This window comes from Notechis scutatus, chromosome 1 (genome assembly GCF_049901735.1).
Source record: "Notechis scutatus isolate UNSWTSFEM ecotype Mainland chromosome 1, rNotScu1.2, whole genome shotgun sequence".
Classification (NCBI taxonomy): domain Eukaryota; kingdom Metazoa; phylum Chordata; class Lepidosauria; order Squamata; family Elapidae; genus Notechis; species Notechis scutatus.
In genome coordinates this window covers 152,427,116-152,453,101 of record NC_142009.1, presented here as the reverse complement: position 1 = coordinate 152,453,101, position 25,986 = coordinate 152,427,116, and the positions used below count along the sequence as shown (strand labels likewise).

The window sequence follows — 25,986 nt, the reverse complement described above, 5'->3', positions numbered from 1 at the left end:
CTTTAAGTGTTGACCAAGGGGGTCTCTTTTATCATGGATCAGGGAGAATCTGGCTTGTGTACCGCTCAGCCACAGAGTTCATGGAATGATTTTGAACCACTCACTCAGCCCTACCTCTGATGATAAAATGAGAGGAGATCACTTTATACAATACTCAGAATTTATTACAGTCCTGGGCTATTTGAAAAATAGAGGCTTCTTTCTCTGGAATAGCATAAGAACTTCTAACTTGTGAGACTATGAGAGGGGGGGAAATAGGAACTACTATCATGATACCCTAGGTGCTAAATGTGCTCTTAAGTAAAAGTGTGGTTCTTTTTAAGTTTCAAATACCTTTTTGTCACTAGGATTCTGTTTCTAAGACTAGGCCAAGCCAACATTACTCCAGGCATTAATTAAATGTGTTACTCTCAGTCAAAACACCCTGTGATAGACAAAATAGAACAAAAACCCAGTGGAATGTTTGGGACTCATCCTGTAAAGCCACATGCCTTTTGTGTTCTGCTCCTCTCTTGCTTTCTAATCAATTCAGCAAAAATTATACAGCTCTCTCTCTTTGCTTCCCCCAGTGTCACATGCAATTGAAAAGTCTGGTTGGGGAAGAAAGCAAAAAGTGCTGACAGAATTTAAAGCCATCACTATCAAGAACCAGAAGGAAGGACGGTCTAATTTTTGTTTTGTTTCTCTTGCAGTGAGCTTAGGAGTAGTTGAGTCTTAGACTGAGCTGTTATTTTGGGTATCATAAGAGAACTGAGTCTACCCAGATTCAAACACATTTGACTGGAAAGACCCAGTTTGGCATTTCAAACTGGAAAGACACAGACAAGGGAGATTCCTGGGCTCCCCCCTGGCTCCCTACTCTGCCATGTATAGGAGCAGCTACTTGCATGCAGTCCACAAGGAGAAGTATGAACAATCTGATGCTTATGAAGAACTTCCAGAGTCACCAGAATTTAGTGGTCTTGCACAAGCCCAAGGCCTGGAAAACCTGCAGGACCTTAGTGAACGGTTTGCAAACTACATCAACAGGGCTCGGGTGCTCGAGCAGCGTAACGCCATCTTCCGCAAGCAGCTTGAGACGTTCCAACGCATGGATGAGCTGATTGGATTAGAAGAGGCCTTTGTTGCTCAGATTGATCTCAACCACCAGCGGGTCCATGACCTGGCCACCAACAGGTCTAAGCTGGAACGTGAGAAGAAAGATGCTCAGCGCATGCTGGATGAATACTGTGACAAGTAAGTTGGTTGGAGATAAAGGAGATGTCTTCTTTATGGCAAGTATATGCATGGAGATTCCTGGTTCTTTAAAACTGTGTCATCTACCTTTGGCCTTTTCTAAATGGAGGTGCAAAACAATCTTTTTGGGGGCTTGGGGTAAGCAATCCCATAAAAGCAAAACAAAAATCCTAGGACCTTGGCTTGTGAAAGTGAAAAGAAATAAGGGCCTTCATTACATGTTGTGACGAGGTCCAGAATTCTCTTCCAGTAGCAGTGATATCCCTCACTATCTGAACCTATGTGTTCAAAGAGAATATTAGCAATCAAAAGTCCAGGGCACATCTATTCAAATATTTCCTTCATAAAGGCACAGTGAGGAGAAAGTTAGAATAATTAAGTATGAAATGCAGTGTCATCTAGATGCTCATTAAAATGCCATGAATAAGCACAATAGAGTAGTGATGCAGAAAGGGGAAAAATATCTGGAAGGACTTTAGGTTACTGAGCTAGTCTAATGAGCTTGTGTCAAGAATGGAGTCATAAAGTTGGTACTTTGAGAATAAATTTTGTATTTGCAAAAATACTTAATTGGGAAATATTTCTCAATTTGGAAAAAAAAACTGCTGAAAGGGAATATGAAATGCATTAAATTAACCAATCAATAGCTTTCACAGATTGTGATCACCTCCAGTGCTTTATGGAGTGCTTTGAATGTATGTAACAACATTGCCTGAATATTTGTGATTATTATTCTTTTACTATACATGCAAATTATAAATGATTTTTCCATCCTGAGGGCTTTCAAGGTGTTCAGATCATTTCATTTCTTGTTATGTGAGCCACGACACATGTATATGTCCTGTCCAATCTCTCCTTTGTTTCTTAGCATCTTTCATTTATTTTGCTTAATCTGACTCCTTATATCTCTGAAAACAAAGGCTTGATTCCCCCTGCCCCCCGTTTTCTTTTTGTAGTAACAGAGGTAAATGAAACAAACAAACAAACGGAAAAAAAACCCCAAAGTATGGAATACTTATTTTACAACAATTGAAAATATTTATTCCATTTTCAGATATAATTCCTTTCTTTGATTTTGTTTAGAAAAATGACGGAAACAGGTAGTCCTCAACTTACAACTGTGATTGAGCCTGGCATTATGGTTGTACAGTCATTAAACAGATCACCATGAGACCACAGCCAATTTTAATACCTTTTTTGCAATGGTCATTAATAGTGCAAAATGCCCAAAATATGATCATGTGACTGGTGTGTGTGTGTGTGTGTGTGTGTGTGTGTGTGTGTGCAGCTGCTGTAACTTCAACATCAGGTCATAAATAGCTTCTGGGGAGGATGTCACTGTAAGTTTGAATGATTGCTAAGCGACCTGTTGAAAGTTCAGGGCTACCTGTTATTTGTTTGTTTGTACAATTTAGAGACTACTTGACTTCCAGTGCCTTTGGGAAGGCTTACAATAAAATAAATAAATAAATAAATAAATAAGAAAAATACAAAACACAAAAAGCAATTATGTGTGACTCTGAAACAAACCTGTCCAATAGGGCTGAACTGTCACATGGGGGAATGGCCAACTTTTTAATAGCTTCCTGATTTTACCATTGGGGAGGGAGCATATTTTGGATCCCTCTGGAAATGTATTATTCTAGAAGGCAGGCACTGCTACAGGGAAGCCTCATGATATTCCTTAATTGTTGGGATCCAAAGTGTGCCCATTTAAACTGTGTTGGATGTTTTGGATTGCTTTTTATTCTATTTTCTTTCACAGTTTATATGGGACACCATACACATGTAAGTATGAATACAGAACACAACCCTAGGCAGCCTTTTTTAATCAGGAGGAATCCTTGAAATAATGATCATATTAAGCTCTGGGAAGCCCTTTAGAAAATCCCAAAACCTCACAAATAAATTTACTTCTAACCTACACAACCCAAGTTTTACAAGGTTTACTACAACAGCAAAATGGCAGGCTGGTACATAAGTTGCAATCCATAAGAATTCTTACCACTACAGGCATTAGTATTGAGCAATACATACATTTCAGGGGGGGTTTCCCCATTCATGATCTGTCATGGAAACCATCCTGATCTCTTATGGAATCCTTGTTAAGAAAGGCCCTTCTAAGCTCTTATATGAAGATACTTTGATTCCTTTTGGGCTCATGGCCTACCTTTCTCCTTTAAAATATGCAACAAGAAAAAGAATCTTTTGGAAAGATTTGTCTCTGATTTTAATTAACCACAATTTGTCGATTCAACTAAACTGGCAACTATAGCTAACATTAATTATGGTTCATTTAAAATAGCTAATAACACAGTTTAAAGTTGGGTTATTTTAAAATAAAGAATATTTTGCCATTTTGGACAATCCCACAGTTAAGTAAAAGCAACAGCTTCTGTATTTCTCCCCTCAGCAATGCAGGAGGAGGAGAGAAAATGGAGGAAAGCTCAAGGCCACCAGTATGTTAGGTTTATATTTATATCAGCCTTTTAGACTTAGAGCCTTAGCAGGCATGACTGGTAATGCTGTCATCACCAAGAAAGATGAACCTGGAAATTTTACCTCATTTTTCAGGCTTTCAAGAATTGAAAGGTTCTTTTAATGGGGGGCGGGGGGGGGGGCGGCATTCCTCAGAGGTAAACATTTATAATTCAGTCTTCTGGAACCTGCAAAAATGGCATCCTGGGCATATATATTTCATTGGCAGTGGGTTTCCCATTCCTAGTTTAATATTATGTCTGAATGTATCCATTAACTTCCATATAAAAAGGCAAAGAAGTCAGGCATTTGACTATTTTCTTTTTTAAAACTTTTTTCTAAAAAAAATCTTATTACATTTTAAAGAAGATCCATAAACAGACATAGCTAAGGTAGAGGAATAAAATACAAATTAATAAACAAGGAATTGCTTATTAGTGCTAGAAATAGTAAAAAAAAATATCTCAGATATCATAGTTTTCCAGTCTATTATCAATTAATTATAAATAATCCACTCAAAAATGAATACCGAGAACTATGGTCAGAACAGTATTATTCACCAGGTAATCTTTTGTATTACAGTAAATTCAATTCATGTCACAACAAATCTGTTCTAATTTAGGCACTGTGTAAAATTGAAATATAGACTCTTTGCAGGGACAAATTCAAACTCTGGACGTGGTATGAAGCCATGTCTTATGTTATAGAGGAGAAATGGTCTCCAATTTGAATTGAACGAGATTTTATTTTCTAATTTTTTTAGATATAAAAATGAATGTGACTATCAGAAGAAGCAGAAGAGTACTCTTGAACAGCTTAATAAGGTACGCTCATTATATTAAATATAATATCATCCTTTTCCCCAGAGCTCTTTCCATAGATGCTGCTTTTCATGTGATGTCATGAATACTGGCAGCCAATAGTAACACGGAGACAGGCATGTTTAGCACTGTCACTTTTGCAATACTATATATGCACTTGCAGCTGCTAGTTTTGCATGAGAGGAATTACCTTTTCCAACTTTAAAAACCACATGTACATGTTTCGAAGCTTAAAACGCCATTTTTATAGAATCTCACAGTATTAGAATATATATGTGTGCCACTTTATTTATATATGCATAGGAAAAGAGGGTGTGATTAGAATGAGTGTATCAATCGCACACTGCATCTGAGTGCCGTCTATCATCCAACAGTTGCTCTTTTAAACAAACCTGGTTTCCTTGGCAAATAAGTGATACAAGAAAGAGTTGTGTGGGTGGGTATCCTTTCAAGGCAATCCTGATTTCTAGTGACTGCCTGGGCATGCCTATATAATTTCCTTGATAACATTTTTCAGATATGACTTCCCTTGCCTTCTTCCCAAGGGTAAAAGAGAATGACCGGCCCAAAGTTACCAATGTGGCTTTGTGCCTAAGGAACAACTAGAACTCACTCTCCCCCAGCTTCTAACTTTTAAGCATTTATACAAAGTTATCTCTCATACAGTATTTCAACAATCAATATTTTAATATTATTCCTCCCCCATCCCTTTGGGAGGAAGTTCTAGAATTAAAATTAACTTTACCTTTCTGGACTTTTATGCTTTTCTTCCATGCTGAAAAAAGTATTAGAATTATATCTTGCCTTTTCTCCAGGAGTTAAAGGTAATATATGTAGCAATCTCTCTTGTCCATTATCTTCCCATAATAATGATTTTTATGGACTGAGAAAGATTAGTTCATCAGTATAAACTTTTATTTTATATAGCTACGGTTTATATGTAACTTTTGATGGTGTAGCATTACATAAGACTTGAGGTTGTAGAGTTTTGATTTGGGCAAGAACACTAATCAGACTGATGCTATTATTTGCCACTATAGATCAAACACAAGGAGCAATATTCCGTTGATGTAATTCATCCTAATATTTCTTTTACAGTTCTAAAAAGAACAAAATTTTAGGTGAAAGTTCTGTTCACACTCTTGAGAATAAGCCCTGTTGAATTCAATGGGACTTATTTCAGAGCAGAACACTAAGAAATTATTACTCTTAAACAGACAGGTCAACTGAAGAATGTACTATAATTTTAGTCTGTCTTATTTCCTTTACATCATACTGTGTAGGAGGAGTGACAGAACCAGGGGGTGGAGTCAAAAGAGAAATCAGCCTAGAATCGCTATATAGTCACAAACGGGTTAAATCCAAATCTTCTTAAATTCTATTAATCCTTATGTAGCAGAGGCATGAACAATAAATGAGTTTAATTGGAAGTTCATGTGTGATCTGATCTTTCACTCCTGACATACTTTCATTTGACATTTCTCCCTATTTCCTTTTCTACTGTTCTTCTTTACATCTTCGTCTTTCTTTCTACCATCTCAACAAATTCAATTCAATTACACTTTTTTCAGACATCTATTTTATCATGGAGAGAGAGAGAGAGATGGAATAATTAGATTCAATATCAGAAAAGAAACTAAAACTGTGTCTGAATAATAACAATAATGATACATATGCTATTGAATCCCAAGGTTTATAACAGCACAATTCAATTATCCGTGGTAAGAAAAAGGAAAATAATGGATGCAATAAAAAGATTTTCAAATATTGTTGATATAATATATTCCCCAAAAGTCTTTGTGAAAAAGTTTGGTCTTTACTAACTTCTGGAAGACTGACCCCAAGATGACTAATCTAATTTTTGAGGTGAGGTTATTCCACAGTAATAAAAAAAATTGTGCTTTCTGGCCTCAGCCTTTAGTTCTGTAATAATGAGTAGGTGTTTTGACAGACAGTAGAATGAGAGTCCAAGCAATAAATTGGTTAGCTTGGTTAAGTCCACACAAATGCTATTTCCAGTATTTGTCATACTTTGGGCATATAATGTGAAGATTCAATTTCACCTGAAACAGGTGGAAGGAAAATGAAGAGAAAGACAAGCAGCAAAAAAGTATATGGAGTTTATGACATTGACAATAATGTACTGACAGAAGATGTCAGGTGAGGGGAGCAGATCATCTTGGAGTAAATTGAGTTTTGTGGTCACTAAGAGTTGACACTAACATGATGGTACCTAATAAATCAGTTTCCAGTATTCCAAGAAAATTTAATTTCACAGTATAATTCAGGAGGTTTGCCATAAGTTGACTACGACCAGGGTGTCCTGTGTACGTAGCAAATGAATATGTAGATGAAAGAAACACATTTGTATATTTTTAGTTCTTACCCCATCCCCAATTAAGGCTGCAATTCTATACTTATTTGGGAGTAAGCCCCATTCTTTTCAGTGCCTCTGTTTATGGAGTAAGCATTGGAGTTGTGGTACTAGTATCTAAAAACTATGCACTCGTGATTTGCCAATCAATCTTAGTATGGCAAAATCTCCCTCTCTGATCACATTCTGTTTCTTAATTCCATCTCCCTCTTGCTGCTTGGAATCCTTTTTCATTAGATAAAGGCTAGTGAATCCCACTACTTCTCATTTTATTTTAGTCCTGTGTTACTTTTCTGCTTCTACATTGTCATCCTAATGTTGCTTCTTCACATTAATTGCAATTCCCATTTTACAACGAAAACTGATCTGTAAAAGTATAAATTTGCAGTTTGGTTTTCCTTTGGTCCTGGGAAGTGTTCTAAATTGTGGACTCATGAAAAGAAATTTTAAGGGGAGGTTGAGGATCTGAAAATTTCTGAGAACTTACTAAGAAGAAAAGTTCAAAACAATTCCTAATGAAGGGCTGAATGAACTGGGAAGATCCCTGGGGAAGGGTTGGCTGATGGAAGGAAAGAAATGCTGCAAAGGTTAATGGGTGTGCAGTGGGAAGGTCAGTGTGGGTGACCTGAACATAAAATTGGCAGTTGATTGATGGGAAGATGGGCTGGAGGCCTGAGGCACCCTTCTATGTGTACACAAATGGTGGGTATACTTCATGGATATTTAACTAGAGAGTGTAAAATTATTTAATCAAAAACAGGGTATAAATCTGGGAACCCTAATATCATGATATATGAGGATATTTTGCTATTTTGAAGGAAGCAGGCTTCTCTGAAATGTACAGCCCACATACATCTTTCTTGATATTTTTGTAGCAAACCCTTTTGCTCCATTTCTCTCCAACTGGGATTTTAAGCATCCAGTCATTTAACTCAGAGTTCGAGGCAGAACAGGGAGGTTGTGTAGATGTGTAGATTTTAACTGAGAATGAAAGAAATGCAATGAATTGTTCATTAGACAACAGGTCAGGGGATTTAAGGCTTCTTTGATTACAAATGTAATTCAGTCAAGGAAACAAATCCTTTCCGCTGACATGAGTTGACCTGTCACAGATTGTAAATATCAGACAGCTAATGCAATTCTCACAAATGGCAGCTTGCAAACAAGCTACTAGTTGAAATTGGTTGTTGCAGAACATTCATAGTGAATAAATAACAATATTGTCCAAATATTTCGGTGCCTAAACCATCTGAAAAAAATAATCAGCCAAGATAAAAATCAGGGGCAAGAGTTACCCCATCCCTAAAAAATACTGAAGCCAAGGAACATTTGCAGTACAGAAATAATTTTGAATGTAAGATCAATTTGCTCGGCAAGGCAAGAAATTAGTGGTTTGTTGAGAGGTTAATTAATTCATTAAACTTGCTAATTATCAAATGCAATCAGTTACATAGAGATCTGGAGTCATTTCCCTAACATGGCATATCATACGTTTTCATAAATTGTTTTACAGAAAGAATGCTGGAGGGAAAGAAATGGATACTCCATTTCTTAAAGGCCATCTGATCTTGCGAGTCTATGTAGTTTGTTGTGTAAGATTTTAGAAATATTTCCTAACTTAAAATAGATGTACAGAGAAGACATAGAATTATACTGCAGTCTTCCTTCCTTCCTTCCTTCCTTCCTTCCTTCCTTCCTTCCTTCCTTCCTTCCTTCCTTCCTTCCTTCCTATTCTAACATATACTGTTCCTATTGCATGCTTGCACATATATAGGCACACATTCCACCCAGAAGATTGTGAAAACTTATGAAGTCTGTTTCCTTTTCCCCCATTGGATTACCTGCCTCAGAAAACCACTGCCATTGCTGCTAGTGGAAACTCCACATTTCTATGGGATGTTGATTATGTAGTCAAAGCTGATTTCATTTCCACTGGCTTCAGTCTCTACATCTGAGTAAATCTGGATGAAATCCAATATGTGATTTTGTTGTCCAGTTTTAAATATTATACCAGCACCATATGTTTGAGATTATTCTACCTAAGTATAAATTGTAGTCTTCATTTTTATAAGATAAAATAATTGGGCCAAGGAGGTCTCTCTGGGGAACTTCATGGATGAGTTAGGATTGGAATCTTATCCAGATTTCATGCACTGCATGTGCTAATGACTGATCCCAGTCTTATTTATTATGTTTTCAATTTCATTTTAAAGGCCCAACATAACAATTGAAATAGACATACTCTACTTTTGTAAACATTAGGTGAGTGGGCGAATGGCATCAAAGATGCTTGCTGTTTCCCGAGAGCAAATATACTATAATGAGATTTACACTGAAACAAATATTAGTATTTTTGTTCTGTTATTTGCTGTCTCTACAGGATATTTTATAATTCTTCCCCCCCCCCCCCCAGTGTTTTGTGCTTGACAGTTTCCATATAGCTAATGCTCAAAATTCTGTTCTTTTACACAATTGATAATATCTTACACACTGAGCTGCAATATTTTCCTATCCGTCACTTTCATTTGCGGATGGGAAGGCAACCAATGAGTCAAGATTACAATGTATTGTTTATGAAGAGCTATGAATGTTTTTAGTTGACAATTTTCTTTCAGACCATATTGATAAGCATTGTATTACCACAAAAGAGATAAGTGAATAGAGTTTAGAAATTGGGACCCAACCATGGGAGTAAATATTAATCAAGAGATGCGCAATACCAACAGATTCCTGTCTAACCTTTACAGGTAGTCCTCGACTTACAACTATTCATTTAGCATCCATGGTTACAGTGGCATTGAAAAAAATGACTTATGACCAGTTGCTCACAACTGTGGCATTCCCATGGCCATTTTATCAAAATTTGGACGCTTAGCAAACTGGAATGTACTTATGATGGTTGCAGCTTCCAGAGTCACATGATCACTATTTGCAATCTTCCCAGTCAGCTTCCAACAAGCAACGTCAATGGATTTGCTTAACAACCACTTGATTCACTTAATCACTGAGTGATTCACTTATCAACAGTGACAAAAAGATTGTAAAATTGGGTGTGATTCACTTATCAATCCCCTTGTTTAGCAACATAAATTCTGGTCATAAGTCAAGAACCACCTTTATAGCCTAGAGAAATGAATGCTGATAAATTATGTTAGGGATATCACACACACACACACACACACACACAGAGAGAGAGAGAGAGAGAGAGAGAGAGAGAGAGAGAGAGAGAGAGAGAAACAAACCAGATGTACCATGCAGAATCTATTATGCAGAACCAGGATGATTAGGGGATTGGGTTACAGGAACTGGGCATGGCTAGTCTAGTGAAAAGAAGGACCAGGAGAGACATGATAGCAGTCTTCCAATATTTGAGGGGCTGCCACAGAGAGGAAGGGGTCAAGCTATTTTCTAAAGCGCCTGTAGGCCAGACAAGGAATAATGGATGGAAGCTGATCAAGGAGAGATTCAACCTGGAAATAAGGATAAATTTTCTGACTGTGAGAACAATCAACCAATGGAACAGCTTGCCCTCAGAAGTTGTGGGAGCTTTATCACTGGAGGCTTTCAAGAAGAGATTGGACTGCCATTTGTCAGAAATGGTGTAGGGTTGCCTGCTTGCACAGTGGGGTTGGATTTGATTACCTACAAGGTCCTTTCCAACTCTGTTAATCTGAATCAATAATGAAAGACCCTAAATCAATTGTAACCATGCTCAACTAATCACATATAACACTGAAATGATTCTTCTCATCCATATGCTGAGGTCATTGGTTTAGTACGTCAATGCTGTTTGAATTAGTTGTCCCCTAATGTATCATTGTACGCAGTGCATCATCAATCCTGGTTTCCAGATGTCTGATGAATACCAAAGAAATATATCTAAATTTATTTTGTTAAGCTTTTTAAGTTTAATTTTATTCTATTTTCCCAAATATGCACCCATCAGCAGTATCTAGCTGTCTTTCTCAGCCCATTGATGGATTCATGGTCCCATTGTAATGCTTCTGATTCAGCTTTCCGTAGGAAAACAGAGAAACAGTGGAGCAAATGGATGAATGCTGGCTTAGAATATTCCACTTGTCATTTGCATTCATAAATCTTATCTGCTCACAAAGCAGATAACGAGGCCTGTAGTGAAATTCTATGCTTATTTTTACGATCATTCTTACCGGCACAACAGCAGTGCTACTTTTGCAATCCATGGGTATAATGGAAACAGCAAGCATCTACACATTTTTGAATAGCACAACAGAGCTTGGACTTAGTTTGCTGGGCCTATCACAAAAGCAAAACTCATTGAATAACTTTCCATCACATTGCCTAATCAGAAATGGGACAGCTGAAAGAAGTGATGTTACTGGAAATTGAACAAGTTACATTTCATTAGCTAAATAAAGGAAATGGACCCTGAAAGGCTTGTATTGATTGGCACTTGTACAGCCTACTAGTTGTTACAGGTGTGCTCAAAGTTGAGAAAGTCTTCTGACTGTTCTTTTCAAAAAGAGTGGGGGGGGGTTTGCCCATTTGTCCTAATGCTACATAGCAAACCAGTATCTTAGCCCCTGGCAAACAAAGCATGGATAATAAATAATATCTACATAATGATTTTCTTTTAAAACAAAACAAAACAAAACTCCTTAAACTGCATCTAATGGATCTAAATGGAAGCCCAATGAAATAGGTAGGGGATATAAATGAAAAAAAAAGTTTCATCAGAAAAAAAGGATAGTTGTACTTGGAGGGGAGAAACCACTGGGAAATCCCAGCTTGGTTATTTAGACTGGGAAGTTGAAAAATATCCCAGAAGAGAGCATTGGTGAACTGTTTCTACCTTGTTGCCAAGAAAACTGTATAAATTTTATACATTTTTATTTTAAATTTTTATTGTATAGTGCAGTGTTGGTGTGGTGTCAGGGTTTTCAATTCAATGTGTGGAGGGTGAGAGATGTGTGTTTGTGTTTATTTTCATGGTCATGTGCACTGAAAATGGTGTTTGATTTCGTTGTACGAGGTGCAATGACAATAGGGTAAACTAACTAACTAACTAAATATGACCTCTTTGGAACCTCTAAGAATCACATTTGATTCAAGGAACTTTTTTCCTTGTTATATTTATTTGGTATGCAGTTCTAACTAAGTGCCACAGACTCCTCTTCAATCAAATTGCCTATCAATTATGAGTTGCCTATCAATTATTTAGATTTCAGTTTTTTATATATGCATGATGCAAATAAATATTATTTAAAGGCCAACCCTCCTAACTTTGGATTAATCAATTTCAGAATTTCTATATAAGTTATTGCAAGAGATGACTTTATAGATTTTAAGGTCCAGTGTTTCCAATGAATACGGGTGGCTCAAAGATTTGTTTAAAAACAGAAGAAAAAAGACAAAAGGAAATGATATTTTATTTTTATTTTAGGAAGCTGATGAAGCTTTGTTGTGTAATTTAGAACTCCAGATTGAATCACAGTTCTTGCAAGATGATGTAAATGCCACAAAAGATAGATATAAGAAGGTAAGACTTATAGCTGCTTGTTTCTCCTCTCTATTTCCCAAGCAACTTTTAACAAATGAAGCTGCTTTCCTTTTAATACAAGGCTCCTTTCATGTGTGTAAATTGATGTTGGGCAAAAAAAAAGAGACCTGGCTGGTAAAAGGGTTCTTCTGCTTAGGGATGGATTTAAGGTCTACTATGATTTCTTTTGTTTTCTTTCTATTTTTTTATAATGATATTTATCATCTAGGATCTGGTGGAAAATGAAAGTTACAGAGAGCAAAAGAATTCTTAATCTACAAATTTGGATCAGAAATAAGCCAAGCTCAGAATCCTTTTGTGCACAAAACAATAACTTGCCTTCTTAATATTATTTTGTTTTACTTTTAGCAGGAATTTAGATTTGGATAAATTATTTTATGATGGCAATTCATAAATATTAGGCCATTTTAGATCATTGATAATATATTAGATACCTCCAATTAGATAGAGATCTACTTCTTAACCAGCTCTGCTTCTGCTTCTGTTAACAATTAACTTTTCCTCTATACTTGAGATTCCTACCAACAATATTTCTATCTGGTCTCTTTACAAAGAAAATGAAACAGCTGTTCAGAGCTCCTCCCTGTTCTAAAAAGTTAAAATTAACAGTGAGAAGGGTCCTGCTTCAAATGAAATTCAAGTCCTGCTGGGTTTTTTTGATCCAATTTTTTATCTATGGTTATTTGTGCTCATCTTCATATTCTCCTGATATGAAACATACTGGTTCAATCCTATCAAGTGGTTTAGCAGATTGTACAGTTAACCCCTTCCTCCCCCAAGCTTTTTGGCTGAGATGAAGATTGATCATGTGACTATAGGGACACCGCAACAGCCATAACTTTGGGGACTGGTCTTAGGTTCTTTTTTCATAACGTTTAACAATCACTGAATAAATGGTCATTAAGACAGGACTACCTATAGTTAAAACCACTGCATCAGAGGTGGTATTCAGCAGGTTCTGACCAGTTCTGGAGAACCGGAAGCGGAAATTTTGAGTAGTTCGGAGGACTGTCAAATACAACCTCTGACTGGTCCTGCCCCCATCTATTCTCTGCCTCCCGAGTCCCAGATGATTGGCTGGGTCTTCTTTTGTTGCCCTGCACAGGAGAACAGAGCTGGAAAGCAGGTTAGTGGGGTGGGGAGGGAATGGGATTTTGCAGTAACCTTCTCCCAGTAGTGGGGAGGGAATGGAGATTTTGCAGTATCCTTCCCCTGGAGTCGGGTGGGAATGGAGATTTTTGCAGTATCCTTCCCCTGCCACACCCACTAAGCCATGCACACCAAGCCACATCACGGCCACCAAGCCATGCCCACAGAACCGGTAGTAAATTTTTTTTAATCCCACCACTGCATTGTATGTACTAATAATGTAATTCAATAGCAGATATATGTCCCATATATAACCAAATGGCACCGTCTATGAGGAAAGGTTGAGAAAGGTACAGTAGCATGCTAGAGAATACTCTGATAAAGCTAGTCAGTATAAGTGCCAGCATAAGTCCAGTTTTTCCTCAAATCTGTGCTTTCTTCACTCCCAGAAGAAGGGGAAATTCAAATCAAAATTCAGCAGTTCAGTTCCTTCTATCAAGCTTCTTGCTGTAATAAAGTTGAATAATTACTTTATCTGGCCATAGAACCTCATGGAACTACAGACCTATATCGGAAATTTACAACAGATCATGCAAGCAACACCTCAGGTGTCCAACATCATGGCTGATGCCGGTGAGGTAAGAATTTTCTTTTACAAATCGTTTTTCTGTCAAAAGTTTTCTTCAGGCATACATCTGAACATTTGAGCGTTTTAAATTGAATAGAGTAAGAGGCATGCAATTGCCATGTATTCAGCCAGAAGGTCTGACAGGAGCATTTTCATGTTCATGTACACGTGTGTACAAGTTGGAATCCTGCTTTATTATGATCTGAGATTAAGAATAGAACTCTACTTGTGTTCTAGCAAAAACTCCTCATCGTGCCTCAACTGCTAGGTACTGCAAGGAAATGGGAGATGTCCTTTTTCCAGCTGCACTTTGAAGCAAGAATTTTGCACTGTCTGCTTGGTCAGCTCTCTGAAAAGATACCTTAACTTTTTTTTCAGTTGTAATTAAATACAAGTAATTCATCTGGGGTTCTTTACATTTGCCATAAAACAAATGCAGTTTTTATACATGCTGCTGTTCTAATGCCGTGGTCTGTTAAAATGTGTACCCATTGGCCTAGAAGAACATGTAGTTACATATAGATGATAGGTTACAGAAATATATATGCTCAGGTGTGAGCATAAATACATAGATTTCTTTGAACTGAGGAAAGAGAGGATAATGGATGCTCAACACATCTGAAAGCTATACATATTTCTTGTTTGTACTGTATACAAGGTTGCCTCAGTAGGTTTTACTATTGGCCCCTTCACCATAACATCCAATTTTGTGGGATGTCTGAACAATTAGGAAGCATATCAGATTTCTACATCAGGGGAAGATGAAAATTGGATTTTTTTCAATCATTTTCATTCCAGCCTATAGTCAAATCTTTATTACCCATCCAATTCCACTCATATTTTCTCCTTCTGTTTTGTTTGCAGGAAAATCTGATAACCGAGAGAAGGATACCAATACTACAGAATCAGTTAGATGAATACAAGGGCATTTTTTCCCAGCTCCAAGCCCAGAAACTTAAGCTTCAGACAGAGGTATTGTTTCAAAAAAAGTTGCTTTTTCTAGGATTAAGTGTTTTACAAGCATTATGATTTAAGTTGAGATTAAAGTTTTTAAACTGTTAGATTAAAAAATTAGATGACTAGATTGGATTACGATTGTTTCACAAGCAGGAGGTTATCTGAGTAATAGTGTACTGTAGGTCTCAACTATTCTTCTCTGTGCTTATTACATCCACAGATTCCCACTAATGGTCCAGTTCAGAGTAACCTGTTTTTTTAAAGAATAGAACAGGACAAAGCCCCCTCAGTCATGCTAGATGGATTTACCACTTTCTTAGAGAATAAAGTTGCTAGGATCCACTCAAGTTGGATAGTAGGGTGAACAATGTGGCACACTGGTGTAATCTGGGATTCTTTTGACCTTGAGAAATTGAGGAAGGGGAATAGAGTTCTCTGAAGTCTGAGTTTTGACTCCTGTGGGCTTGACACATGTGAACAATGGGACCTGGAGATAACCTGTGCTTTTCTGAGAGTATAATGTCACCTCCTCTGAAGAAGGTAGAGTTGCATCATCCCTTGATTAAGCCCTCTGTTTTCTCCCATTTCTCCCATTTTCACCATCCCCCTTTTAGCATTCTTTCATGTTCCTCTACCTCATGGGTGTCAAACTCGATTGTGTCATGTAACATATCGTGATGTATATGTCAGCGTTCCAGTAACCCTCAATTCCTCCCAATATCTCCTAGACAGACATCTTCTTAAAGGTTCCTTTTTATTTGGATAGTAACTGGCATAACTGGGGAATCCTGAATCTGAAAGTTCCAGGCTTCCTTAAAATAAGTAAAATAACTAAAAACTACAAATCTATCCCCTGCACCCATCATCACATCACATGGCCCAATCACCATCTGTCCCAAGTTAAGACTTCCTCTCACTTATGTGCAAAACAACCTGACCTTGAATCAGAAAAAGAATGTCATTATGTCTAACTAGATATACTCCAATAAATCCCCCCCTCCCACTTTCCCAGGCTCAAATGTGGCAGCGTGGGAGCATCTGACCCCAATATGGCTTCCAAAGCTGACAGTATTGAAAAAAATCATGTCAGTATTGTGACATATTACAATGTATCGTGATGTTTTTTCCTTTGCAGAGTTGGAATGGGCGTGATGCATCCAGCCAGTGGGCTGCCGGTTTGACACCTCTGCGAGTCTACCTTCTTAGACAATCATTTTATGAAAAAAGATGGCATCCTAATTTTTTCGCATTAGTGTCACTTTGGCTTTCTTGCTCGCTAGGAAGACTCACATTTTGTAACAAAAAGCAGTGCCTTTTTCTAATGTTACATGCTTTTATTGGCATGCATGCCTGTTTCATTTTTAGCACTCTACGGATATCTTAGAATCGTTACTTGCTCTTCTCTATCAGCTAAAACCACCAGAAATATTATAAGCTATGAAGGTTCATTGTAGTAGAGTATTTAACCTGTGTGTATTTAACCTTGTTCCCAGCTCTTCAGTCCTAGGAATGAAAATTGTTCCGAAGATCTGTGAAGATATATTTTGAGTAAAATTAATTAAGATCTTACAGAATATTACTCTTGTTTTCAAAATTATCTAAATAATAAATCTTTCCAATGCTGTTTTTTTTTTAACTGTAAAAGTTGGTCAAAGATCATAATAACAATATTTGAGTTGATTTGATTTCTTACATTTGTATTCCAAGGGCAATGATGAAGTGACAATACAATTTTTCTATCAGGCAAATCTCTGTTTTTCAGGTGACTGAGCACCATCTGGTGGTCAATATGTATTCCACTGGAAACTTTTCTGACATATTTTCAACTGCCTGCAGCAGAATGTAAAACATGACTTTTTCCTCCCTTGTTCAAGTGTAATACTTGTAAAATAAAGAAATAAATAATATTTTGGGGGCATGGAGAAAGAGGAAGCATAGTTTTATTTAAATTCAATGTTCTGGTTCTTCAGGAGAATATTCAGAGGATCTCAAAATTTAATATTATAATATAATATGATGATATGATATGATATAATATGAGATATATTAAGGAATGGGCTTCAGTTTTTCTTGAGAACACAATGTAGAAGAATACTGGTTGTCTTGGCACTTCAAATTCTTGTAGTGCCTCTATAAAATTCCAGGTTCATGTTACTACACTTCTATAGAACTCCAGTAGTTTGCATAATTTCTTTTCACTGAAAGGACATGGCATTCAGGAACTATGACAGTGGAATGAGAGGAGGTTGTCTTTATAAAGTTATCAACAATTCACTAGGGCCTGAGAGGGAGTAAAGTGGATGTGTTAAATCTATAAAAATAATAACTTAATCTTAATCTGAATCTGAATCCAAATATTAATCTTAATCTTACTATAGTAGTCCTTTGACTGAAAAGTGGAGAGAGAAAAATCAAGCTACCATTTTGGGATAGCCTGCTGCTAAATTTTCCAATGAAACATTTATGATCACAGAAACAGATTCAGGATTATATTGGACTCATCACTTTTCTACATATTAGAAACATTAGTACCATAGCACTAATCCTAAATACTGGGTATGAATGTAGAACTTTAACTGATGCACATGGGCAGGCATTTTGTTAACATTATTTATATAGGACAGACGAACACTCTTAAGAAATTACATCTTTGTGTCACCTTGGGCACCATGCTCTCTAAATATGATTTCTCAACTTGCTTGCTGCTCATTGTTATGGTGTGTTAATATTGATTGTTTTGTGTGTGTGTATTTTTTTAATGCCAGGTGATACTTGAAATGCACAAGTATCAATAATTTGTTTCATGTCATTGAAATAGGGTAGTATTCTACGTCTTTGCTGCTATCCTGTTCCCCATAGCAAACCAGCTTTAGGAAATCTCTCACATCTTCCTTTTTTAAAACAGACAGCAATGCTGGATCAGGTGATTAAGGACACACAGCAGAGCTACAATGATGAGATCCATCTATATAATGAGCAGATTGACAGTCTGAGAAAGGGCATAGAAGATGCTGAAAGGACCCTGGAAAAATACACCAACCAGTGTCGCCAGCTGTCCATTTATAAACAGTCCCTAGAGAATGAATTGGAGCGTTACAAACGTATAATTGAAAATGAAGGTAGCAGGTACAGTAATTCTTGAAACAAAACAAAAAAGCAAAAATGGCTTAGAGTTTCATCAAGTTGTACCTAAGAAATCATTTCAATACTTAGCAATCAGGTCTTGACTATATTGTTCAATATTTTAAATAGTAGGACTATTCATAACTGCTCTCCAGCTATCTCTACTTTGGCTGCCATGGCAGGGTGTCTAAACTTCTCAGACTAAAATTTCCATTATTCTCCACTACTATGCAACATCCTAAATGAAATATTAATTGGTGTGGAATATGTTACTCACTATAGAAGCACATGGCATGCTTCCTGAGTCACCCATTAATAGTATTTTTACCGTATTTGCCGGAGTATAAGACGACTGGGCGTATAAGACGACCCCACAACATTTCCACTCAAAATATAGAGTTTGTTATATACTGCCGTATAAGACTACCCCCTCTTCCGCACACCTTCCACTTTTGCACTTTTTTTTTTTTGAGGCACTTTTGTGCACCATGGAAACGAATCCCGTGAAGCTGAAAGGAGCAGCCAGCCTTCAGGCCGATGTAGGCGGGCCTCCTTCTCCCAGCTCCCAAGGAACGAGAGCGCTCAGCGGCCTCCGCCACACCGCCGGGCTCCGCTCAGGTATCCGGCTGGGGCTGTCAGGAGTTGTTACCGCTGGCGTGGCTCGCGCGGCTCCAGTCCCATGTTGCCTCGGGAAGGGAAAGGCAAAGGAAGAGCCGCGGCGGTGCTTTGCAACGGCAGCAGCGGCTCCTGGTTTTGCCTTTCCCTTCCCAAGGCAACACGGGACTGGAGCGCCGAGCCACACCAGCGGTAACAACTCCTGACAGCCCCAGCCCGATACCTGAGCGGAGGCCGGGCGGTGCGAGCGGAAGCCGGGCGGTGCGGGTGGAGGCCGGGCGGTGCGAGCGGAGGCTGGGCGGAGGCCGGGCGGTGCGAGCGGAGGCCGGGCGGAGGCCGGGCGGTGCGAGCGGAGGCCGGGCAGTGCGGGCGGAGGCCGGGCGGTGCGAGCGGAGGCCGGGCGGTGCGAGCGGAGGCCGGGCGGTGCGAGCAGAGGCCGGACGGTGCGAGCGGAGGCTGGGCGGAGGCCGGGCGGTGCGAGTGGAGGCCGGGCGGAGGCGGGCGGTGCGAGCGGAGGCCGGGTGGAGGCCGGGCGGTGCGGGCAGAGGCCGGGCGGGAGCCCGGGCAGTGCGAGCGGAGGCCGCTGAGCACCTCGTGTCCTTGGGAGCTGGGAGAAGGAGGCCCGCCTACATCGGCCTGAAGGCTGGCTGCTCCTTTCGGCTTCACGGGATTCGTTTCCACCGTGCGCAAAAGTGCCTCGCCGCGGGCAGCCGCAGTGCTTCCCAATTACTATTTGCCAGCGTATAAGACGACCCGGCGTATAAGACGACCCCCCCACTTGGAGGCATGTTTTACAGGGCAAAAAAGTCGTCTTATACGCCGGCAAATACGGTACATCAATATGCTGGGCTTTTTGTTTTCAGGCGTCTGCACCACTTTCTGTTGTTTCTGAGATACTCCCATTGTTGATTTTCAACTCTTCCTTGTAAGAATATAAATCCAGTTTTTTTCTTCAAATTTTGTTTTTAATTGGGTAAGGGGGCCAAAGCTTCAAGGCAATTAATTTATGGTTACTTTCTGTTTCAATTCTTTTGATGTCAAGGGGAATGCTTTGTGCAACTGTCAATAATATATATCTTTATTAAAAAATAAATAAATCTGCTGTAGTTGCAGAAATGTGCACAGATAAAACTAGTCTTTCACAAAATTTTAAAAGATCTAGAAGAGATCTGCATTAATAACACTTCTGTAATTATCTCACCATAGTTGTGGTTTGTAGCACTTTCTCCTCTTTTAAATCAAAGTGATTGAGGAGAGAGAACTCCTCCTGTCTTAACTGCAGTGACAATATTATGCCCATAAATCATAATTGCCTGCTTGAAAACATATTGTCCTATATTTATTCGTGTGTGACCCCAGAACAACAACTGCAGGCATACGTAGATCCAAACAATATTGATTTAAAAATAGAATGTGCCCACAAAGTGCTCTGTTAAGACAATATGCTGATCAATAAGAGTTGAAACCAGCATGATCATGCTATTAAAATGAAAGGGAATGAATCTAACCAGAGTACCCTTTATGACTGTTTATGTATGTGTAGATAGATGTCCTTAGACGCCTCTACATCAGGGGTGTCAAACTAACATCGTCATGGTAGCATCACATGATGTATTGGGACTTCCCCCCCCCCCCCTTCGCTAAACTAGGCAGGGGCGAGGCCAGCACGTGACGCATCCAGTCCATAGGCCACAAGTTTAACACCCCTGCTCTACGTGATGGCTGTGACTCCTTTGAAATAGGCCAGATTAGGAAATGGATTCCACAAGAAATATTGGAACTCTTTTGATATAGATTATAATAAGATAATCTTGAAAGTGTAATTGTATTTTTCTTCCCTCTCTATTGTACCCAAGGGATATAAGGCAAGGGCAGTTTAACATTAACATTCTCTGCCTTTCTGGATTGAAATCATATTTTGCTTCTCTAAATTATTCTCTATAATGGGTGCCTTATTGTACAAGGATTTTCAAACCTATCAAGTTCTTTATAGAGTATGTACATCTCTGCACACACACAAGACTTTTATAGTGGAAGATGCAGGGAAATTGAGATGTATATTCATGCACTCCACCTTTTTAACCCACACATCTTTAAGGTGGAGGAGATGCAACTTGTATGGTCCAATTATATGCTTAAAGAGAAGTAAGAGAAAGAGTAAGCTTCAGGAATGGTTTCTCTTAGAAAACTGAAAATTTCAGGGACTGAGATGGCTTTGGATATATATGAGATCTGGAGCACTTTGTTTTATTTCTTACTACAGGCAGTTTCCCATTCACAGAGCTTTCGAGGGGTATCTCAGCTACTCCAACAGGGATCCTCACTGCATAGGTTCTTGCTCCTCTGTTGTTTTTTAGTGGCATTCAGTGGCAAACCAGCCAGAGTATGACATTCTGTTCTAGAATGTTTGATGACAATGGATTTGCGAGCAGTTGATATACAGAGGTGACTGAGGGTTGCACTCCATGTAGCTCACCTTAAGGCAAGACTTAAGGAATGGAATGAAAACACATTATTTGGAAAATATCGCAAATACATATAATTATATGGATTGTAACACAACTGGGCTGCCTTGGCATTCTTTTAAACATTCTTTTAAAGGTTTGTTTAGATTTGTTTGGGTGGAAAGTATTGATCCTGCCTTATATCTTTCCCCTATTCTGATAGATTGAATTCTGCTATTGTTGGACCTCCAGTAACCCTATTTACACAGACCTACAGACCTTCAGAGACACCATTCTTGAAAGGCACAGGTAATCAAGTATCTTCAGAAATGATTTTAGTCTATGAGAGGAACATGTGATATGTTTCTGTATGCTGATCTCATTGTTCATATTACCTGAGCACAGGTGACATGTTAATCCTTTTCTTGTGGATTACTCCTAACAAAATCATTGCATTTAACAAAGATGGATGACCACCGAATCATCTATTGATTTCTTAAAAAGAAGAGAGGTCTCCAACCTCACAGTTTCTAGAGCATACTCCCAATACTTTTAAAGTGAACTAACATTTCTGTTCATTGGGATCCTGAAAATTTGGGATGAATTAATGTTTTGTTTATATACAGCTCAGGAATAAACCTTGCCTCCTGATCAATCCTAAAATAATTTTGCCTGAATTTTGGTTGTATTAAAATGAACTTTCTCTCTTACATAAAACAGTTGCATCACACGTAGCTTGACTTCTAATGGCTATAAGTTGTGTATGTCTCTTGTTAACAATGGGGAAGTGATTTGCTCTTTTTCCAGGATATTTTTTCAACTTTTTAGACTAGTTTATCATCTATAAGGATTTCCTGGGGATCTCTTATTATAGTGCTGACTAGATCTGATTCTATTTAGCTTTTTGAGATCAACTATTGGCTGGGTGTCTTCATCACTTGAGCGTCCCTTATTTAATTTCTTGTTAATTGTATAAACTTTATGATCCAGCAGGACCCTCGTAAATACCAGTGTTTCTTTACACAATCATGCTAGTATTGTTGAATTACAGTATCGCAGAAGTCCATATTGCAGAAATATCCTTAAGATTTTGGAGCATCTTTGTAGGTTATAGTCAGATTTGAAAGCTGTAGCTTTGTCTTTATAGACTGTACCTAACAAAATTAAAAATGTAATCCACTTACAAGTGTGTGTGTGTATGTGTGTGTGTGTGTGTGTGTGTGGTTGTGTGTGTGTGTGTGTGTGTGAGAGAGAGAGAGAGAGAGAGACAGACAGACAGACAGACACACAGACAGAAAGAGAGAAAGAACCAGAGAGAGAGAAAAAGGGAGGGAGAAATTCTTTTTTCTTTCTCTGTACAGTAGCTCCATCTAAATATTCATCATATCTGAATCATCCATTCAGATAATATCTTGAGAATGTGTGTATGTATATGGTATTAGTAATAATTAGATAAGCAATTAGGTAAGCAGTAAACATACTAATTGTGTTAAAGTAAAATCCAATCAACTTAAATTTGTCATTAAAAGTGAATCACATTTAGGTTTTGTCGTTGCTTAACCAACATGTTGGAGTGTATCACTCAAAGGGCAAGTATAGACCCCGCCTAAACAAGGGGTGCACTCTGATCTAACATTTTCTTCAACAAATATTCAAGCCACCCTCATCAACCATATTTGAGGCAATGTCTGCATATTATACATTTCCTCTTAAGTGGGCGGCATCTCATGTTATATTTATGGTTGTTTTATTTCCGTTCATGTAGACATTACACTGGTCATGCAAGACATCGCTGCTGCCAAGTTTCGACAAAGAAGTCTGCCAAAGAAAATGTTTAAGAGGAAGGAGATTACACCAAAGGACCTTACCAATGGGTCTTCCTTAGAGAAAATGTTTGACCAGCCACAAGAAGGATTTGATCAAGTTCCAATGGATTTCAAGCATGAAGGATTACTCACAGAAAGTGAACATGGATCCAATGGTACAAAGGAAGAAACTGAGCCCAGAAAAGCTGAAGATGTGCCCGATGGAGCACAAGTCAGCAAAGTTTTTGACAAATTGTGCAATATAGTGAAAGAGAAAGTCAGATGCTATCAAAGACAGGAACCTAGAACTGGTTTCCACACTAAAGGCTATGTAGTTATTGCAGAAAAAGGCAGCTATGATGACACCCGCTTCTATTCTTTACCTATTCCTTATAAGGGTAGAGTCATTGTTTCAGATGTTGAAAGCAATATACCATACAGTATGAAACCAATCCCAGAATTACCCAGATCTCCTGAACATTGCAAAAGTGAACTTGAAGCCCATGGAATGCAAGAGCGAACAAGGATGCAGAAAGACATTAAATATGAGTATAAGTTGATAGGCAAAGAGAAGGAAGATGATGGATCCAGGGTCTGGACAGAACTTGGAAAAAAACAAGAGTTCCCCAAAGTGCAGTTTACTGGGGCACCTGAACCATTTTCCACATCATGTCCAAGTGAACGAAATGAAGAAGGAATTTATGTAAAGAAGCAATGCAATAAGCAGGATGGCTTGCATAAGGAATTAGCTTCCTCAAATACTATGAGTTATGAGAAGGTAGAAATGGTAGAATCCGTTGAAAAATTTTCAGATGACAAAATTCAAAGCTATGAAGAAACTGCTATGATTATGGAGACCACGACTGAGAAAACCAGCAAAAAGAAATTGGAAGACAAAAAGCATTAGTATGCACCTTCAAACAACCAATTAACCCAGCTTACAATTATTACAGAAGTGATCCTCAGAGGTTTTTTTTTAATTTAACAGCAATGCTAAACAAGATTAATGGAATTCTACCAATGTGAAAGGTTTGATGTTGATAGCCTAAGACATGTATTTTGCTTGATTCCTCACTACTCTCCTCTTATATTGTCTAATGGAGTAAAAAAAATAGTGAATGTGGAGTTGAATTTCTCTGCCAATAGCAAAATTGTAGTTGTTTCACCTTGTGGATCTTAAATAAAGTTCAAATATCACTCCCTCAGCCTCATTTTTTGCCTATCCCTGGAGGCTGTTGTTGAATAGAAGCCTCCATTTTTCAAGATTATTCCTGTGTTGGCTTCAGTTAGAAGAATGGACATGGGAAAGAGTAGCCACACCATCAAAAGAAAGAAGAACCTAAACAACCGGTTTAATGTATTTCCAGCTCTAAATATTAATTTAGACTTAATATATTCGTAAGAATTTGTTTGGAATTAAACTGTCTCAATCCTCCAGAGAAAAACCAAATATCCTCTATTCACCATTAACTCAATGATCAAAGGAAAATCATAGGGAGAAGTACACATCTATTAAGATCATGAGTTTTTCTTAATCAACTTGCAAGGGATTGGGGCCATTGTGCTTGGTGCCCCCACATGGGCCAGAAATGTATCAAATATAATATAAATGGATTGGATATCTTCATTGAAGTGATTCTTGGACTATACTAATACCTGAGTTTCTGATCTTGCACATATCTGAATGTCAACTGGTACCATTTGGTTGATTTTTGCCTAATAAATATTTTGTCTTCCATAGATGTATTTGCTCAGAGGATCTGTGTTGCCATTTAACCACAAAAGGCAGAATATTAGGAAGTCACTTCGAACTCTATGCACAATACCGTGGAACCCTTGGCTCCAGAGGTGATATTCTGGAGAACTGGTAGCGGAAATTTTGAGTAGTTCAGAGAACTGGCAAATATCACCTCTGACTGGCCCTGCTCCCATCCCATAAGTAGCTCCCAGTAAGTGATACTGGACAGTTCAGTGAAGCCATTCTTAGGCCCTATTCCCACAATATGCTTAAAACCACTAGTGATTACCGCAATTCACTATCTTCCATGGTATTTCTAGAATCATGGAATCATGGTAATGGGTATTACCAATATCGCTATTTTGGAAACACAGAGCTATCCATTTTCTGAATGAAAACGAACTATCAATTTCCAGAAGGCCTTGCACCAGGATGATAATAATAAGGCTGTTCAACATTACTAGCCCCTTCCCCATTGGCTAGGCCAGCAGCAATAGGTTACAGCCAATATTTGGGAAACCATGCTCTGTGCTGCCTTGTATTGGCAGTGAGTTCCATAAGGGAAGGCATTACTTCTCCGCAGCTTTTTTTACCAGGAGGACATCATGAGCAAAATGCCTGAGCAGCTCCCACTCCATTTGACTGAATGGGGTTACTTTAATCTTCTGCATGATGGGGTTTGTTTGAGATATATTTAATTTTATGGGTATCCTTGAGAGACTCAGCGGATTCCTTTTTATTGTTTTACAAAACATGAGCATTAAATTGGGTAATTGTGTTGTGGCAGCATGGGTGTTATTGGTCCTCGCTGCTTAGTCAGGTTTGCCCTTCAAAATATATCTGAATATGTTTTCAGTCGAAATAAAACCATCTGCATAAAGCACATTTGTGTCTCACATTTCTATTTAAACATTATGATTTAAAATCCTCCAATTTCCAAAATGGACTCAAGGTCATTTCTCACATGCCTATAATCTTGGCTACAAAGTCAGGCCAATCCAGGGAAGACTATTATACTCTATGCAAAGCATATATTTATTTATTCAAAGATTTGAAAAGAGAAGCAGTCATTAAAAAAGAAATATATATATAATGTCCCACTGGATAAGCACCAAGACCGTCTTCCAAGTGATAAATTA

General features: G+C 38.2%; 1 protein-coding gene across 1 annotated transcript; it reads left to right on the top strand.

Moving 5' to 3' along the window:
* Window positions 1–634: 634 nt before the first annotated feature.
* On the top strand, window positions 635–25,727 carry BFSP1 (beaded filament structural protein 1). The gene is made up of 8 exons (XM_026668481.2): window positions 635–1,236; window positions 4,478–4,538; window positions 12,332–12,427; window positions 14,083–14,175; window positions 15,030–15,137; window positions 18,028–18,248; window positions 21,528–21,613; window positions 23,070–25,727. The coding sequence occupies exons 1-8, from the start codon at window positions 866–868 to the stop codon at window positions 24,014–24,016; spliced, it is 1,983 nt and encodes a 660-aa protein (XP_026524266.2). The 5' UTR covers window positions 635–865; the 3' UTR covers window positions 24,017–25,727.
* Window positions 25,728–25,986: the final 259 nt, after the last annotated feature.

Excerpts from the sequence above, each read along its gene's own strand:
- BFSP1 (XM_026668481.2), top strand. The coding sequence starts at position 866 with ATGTATAGGAGCAGCTACTTGCATGCAGTCCACAAGGAGAAGTATGAA. Across the intron at positions 1,237-4,477 it reads CTGGATGAATACTGTGACAA|ATATAAAAATGAATGTGACT; the intron begins GTAAGTTGGTTG and ends TAATTTTTTTAG. Across the intron at positions 21,614-23,069 it reads ACCATTCTTGAAAGGCACAG|ACATTACACTGGTCATGCAA; the intron begins GTAATCAAGTAT and ends CCGTTCATGTAG.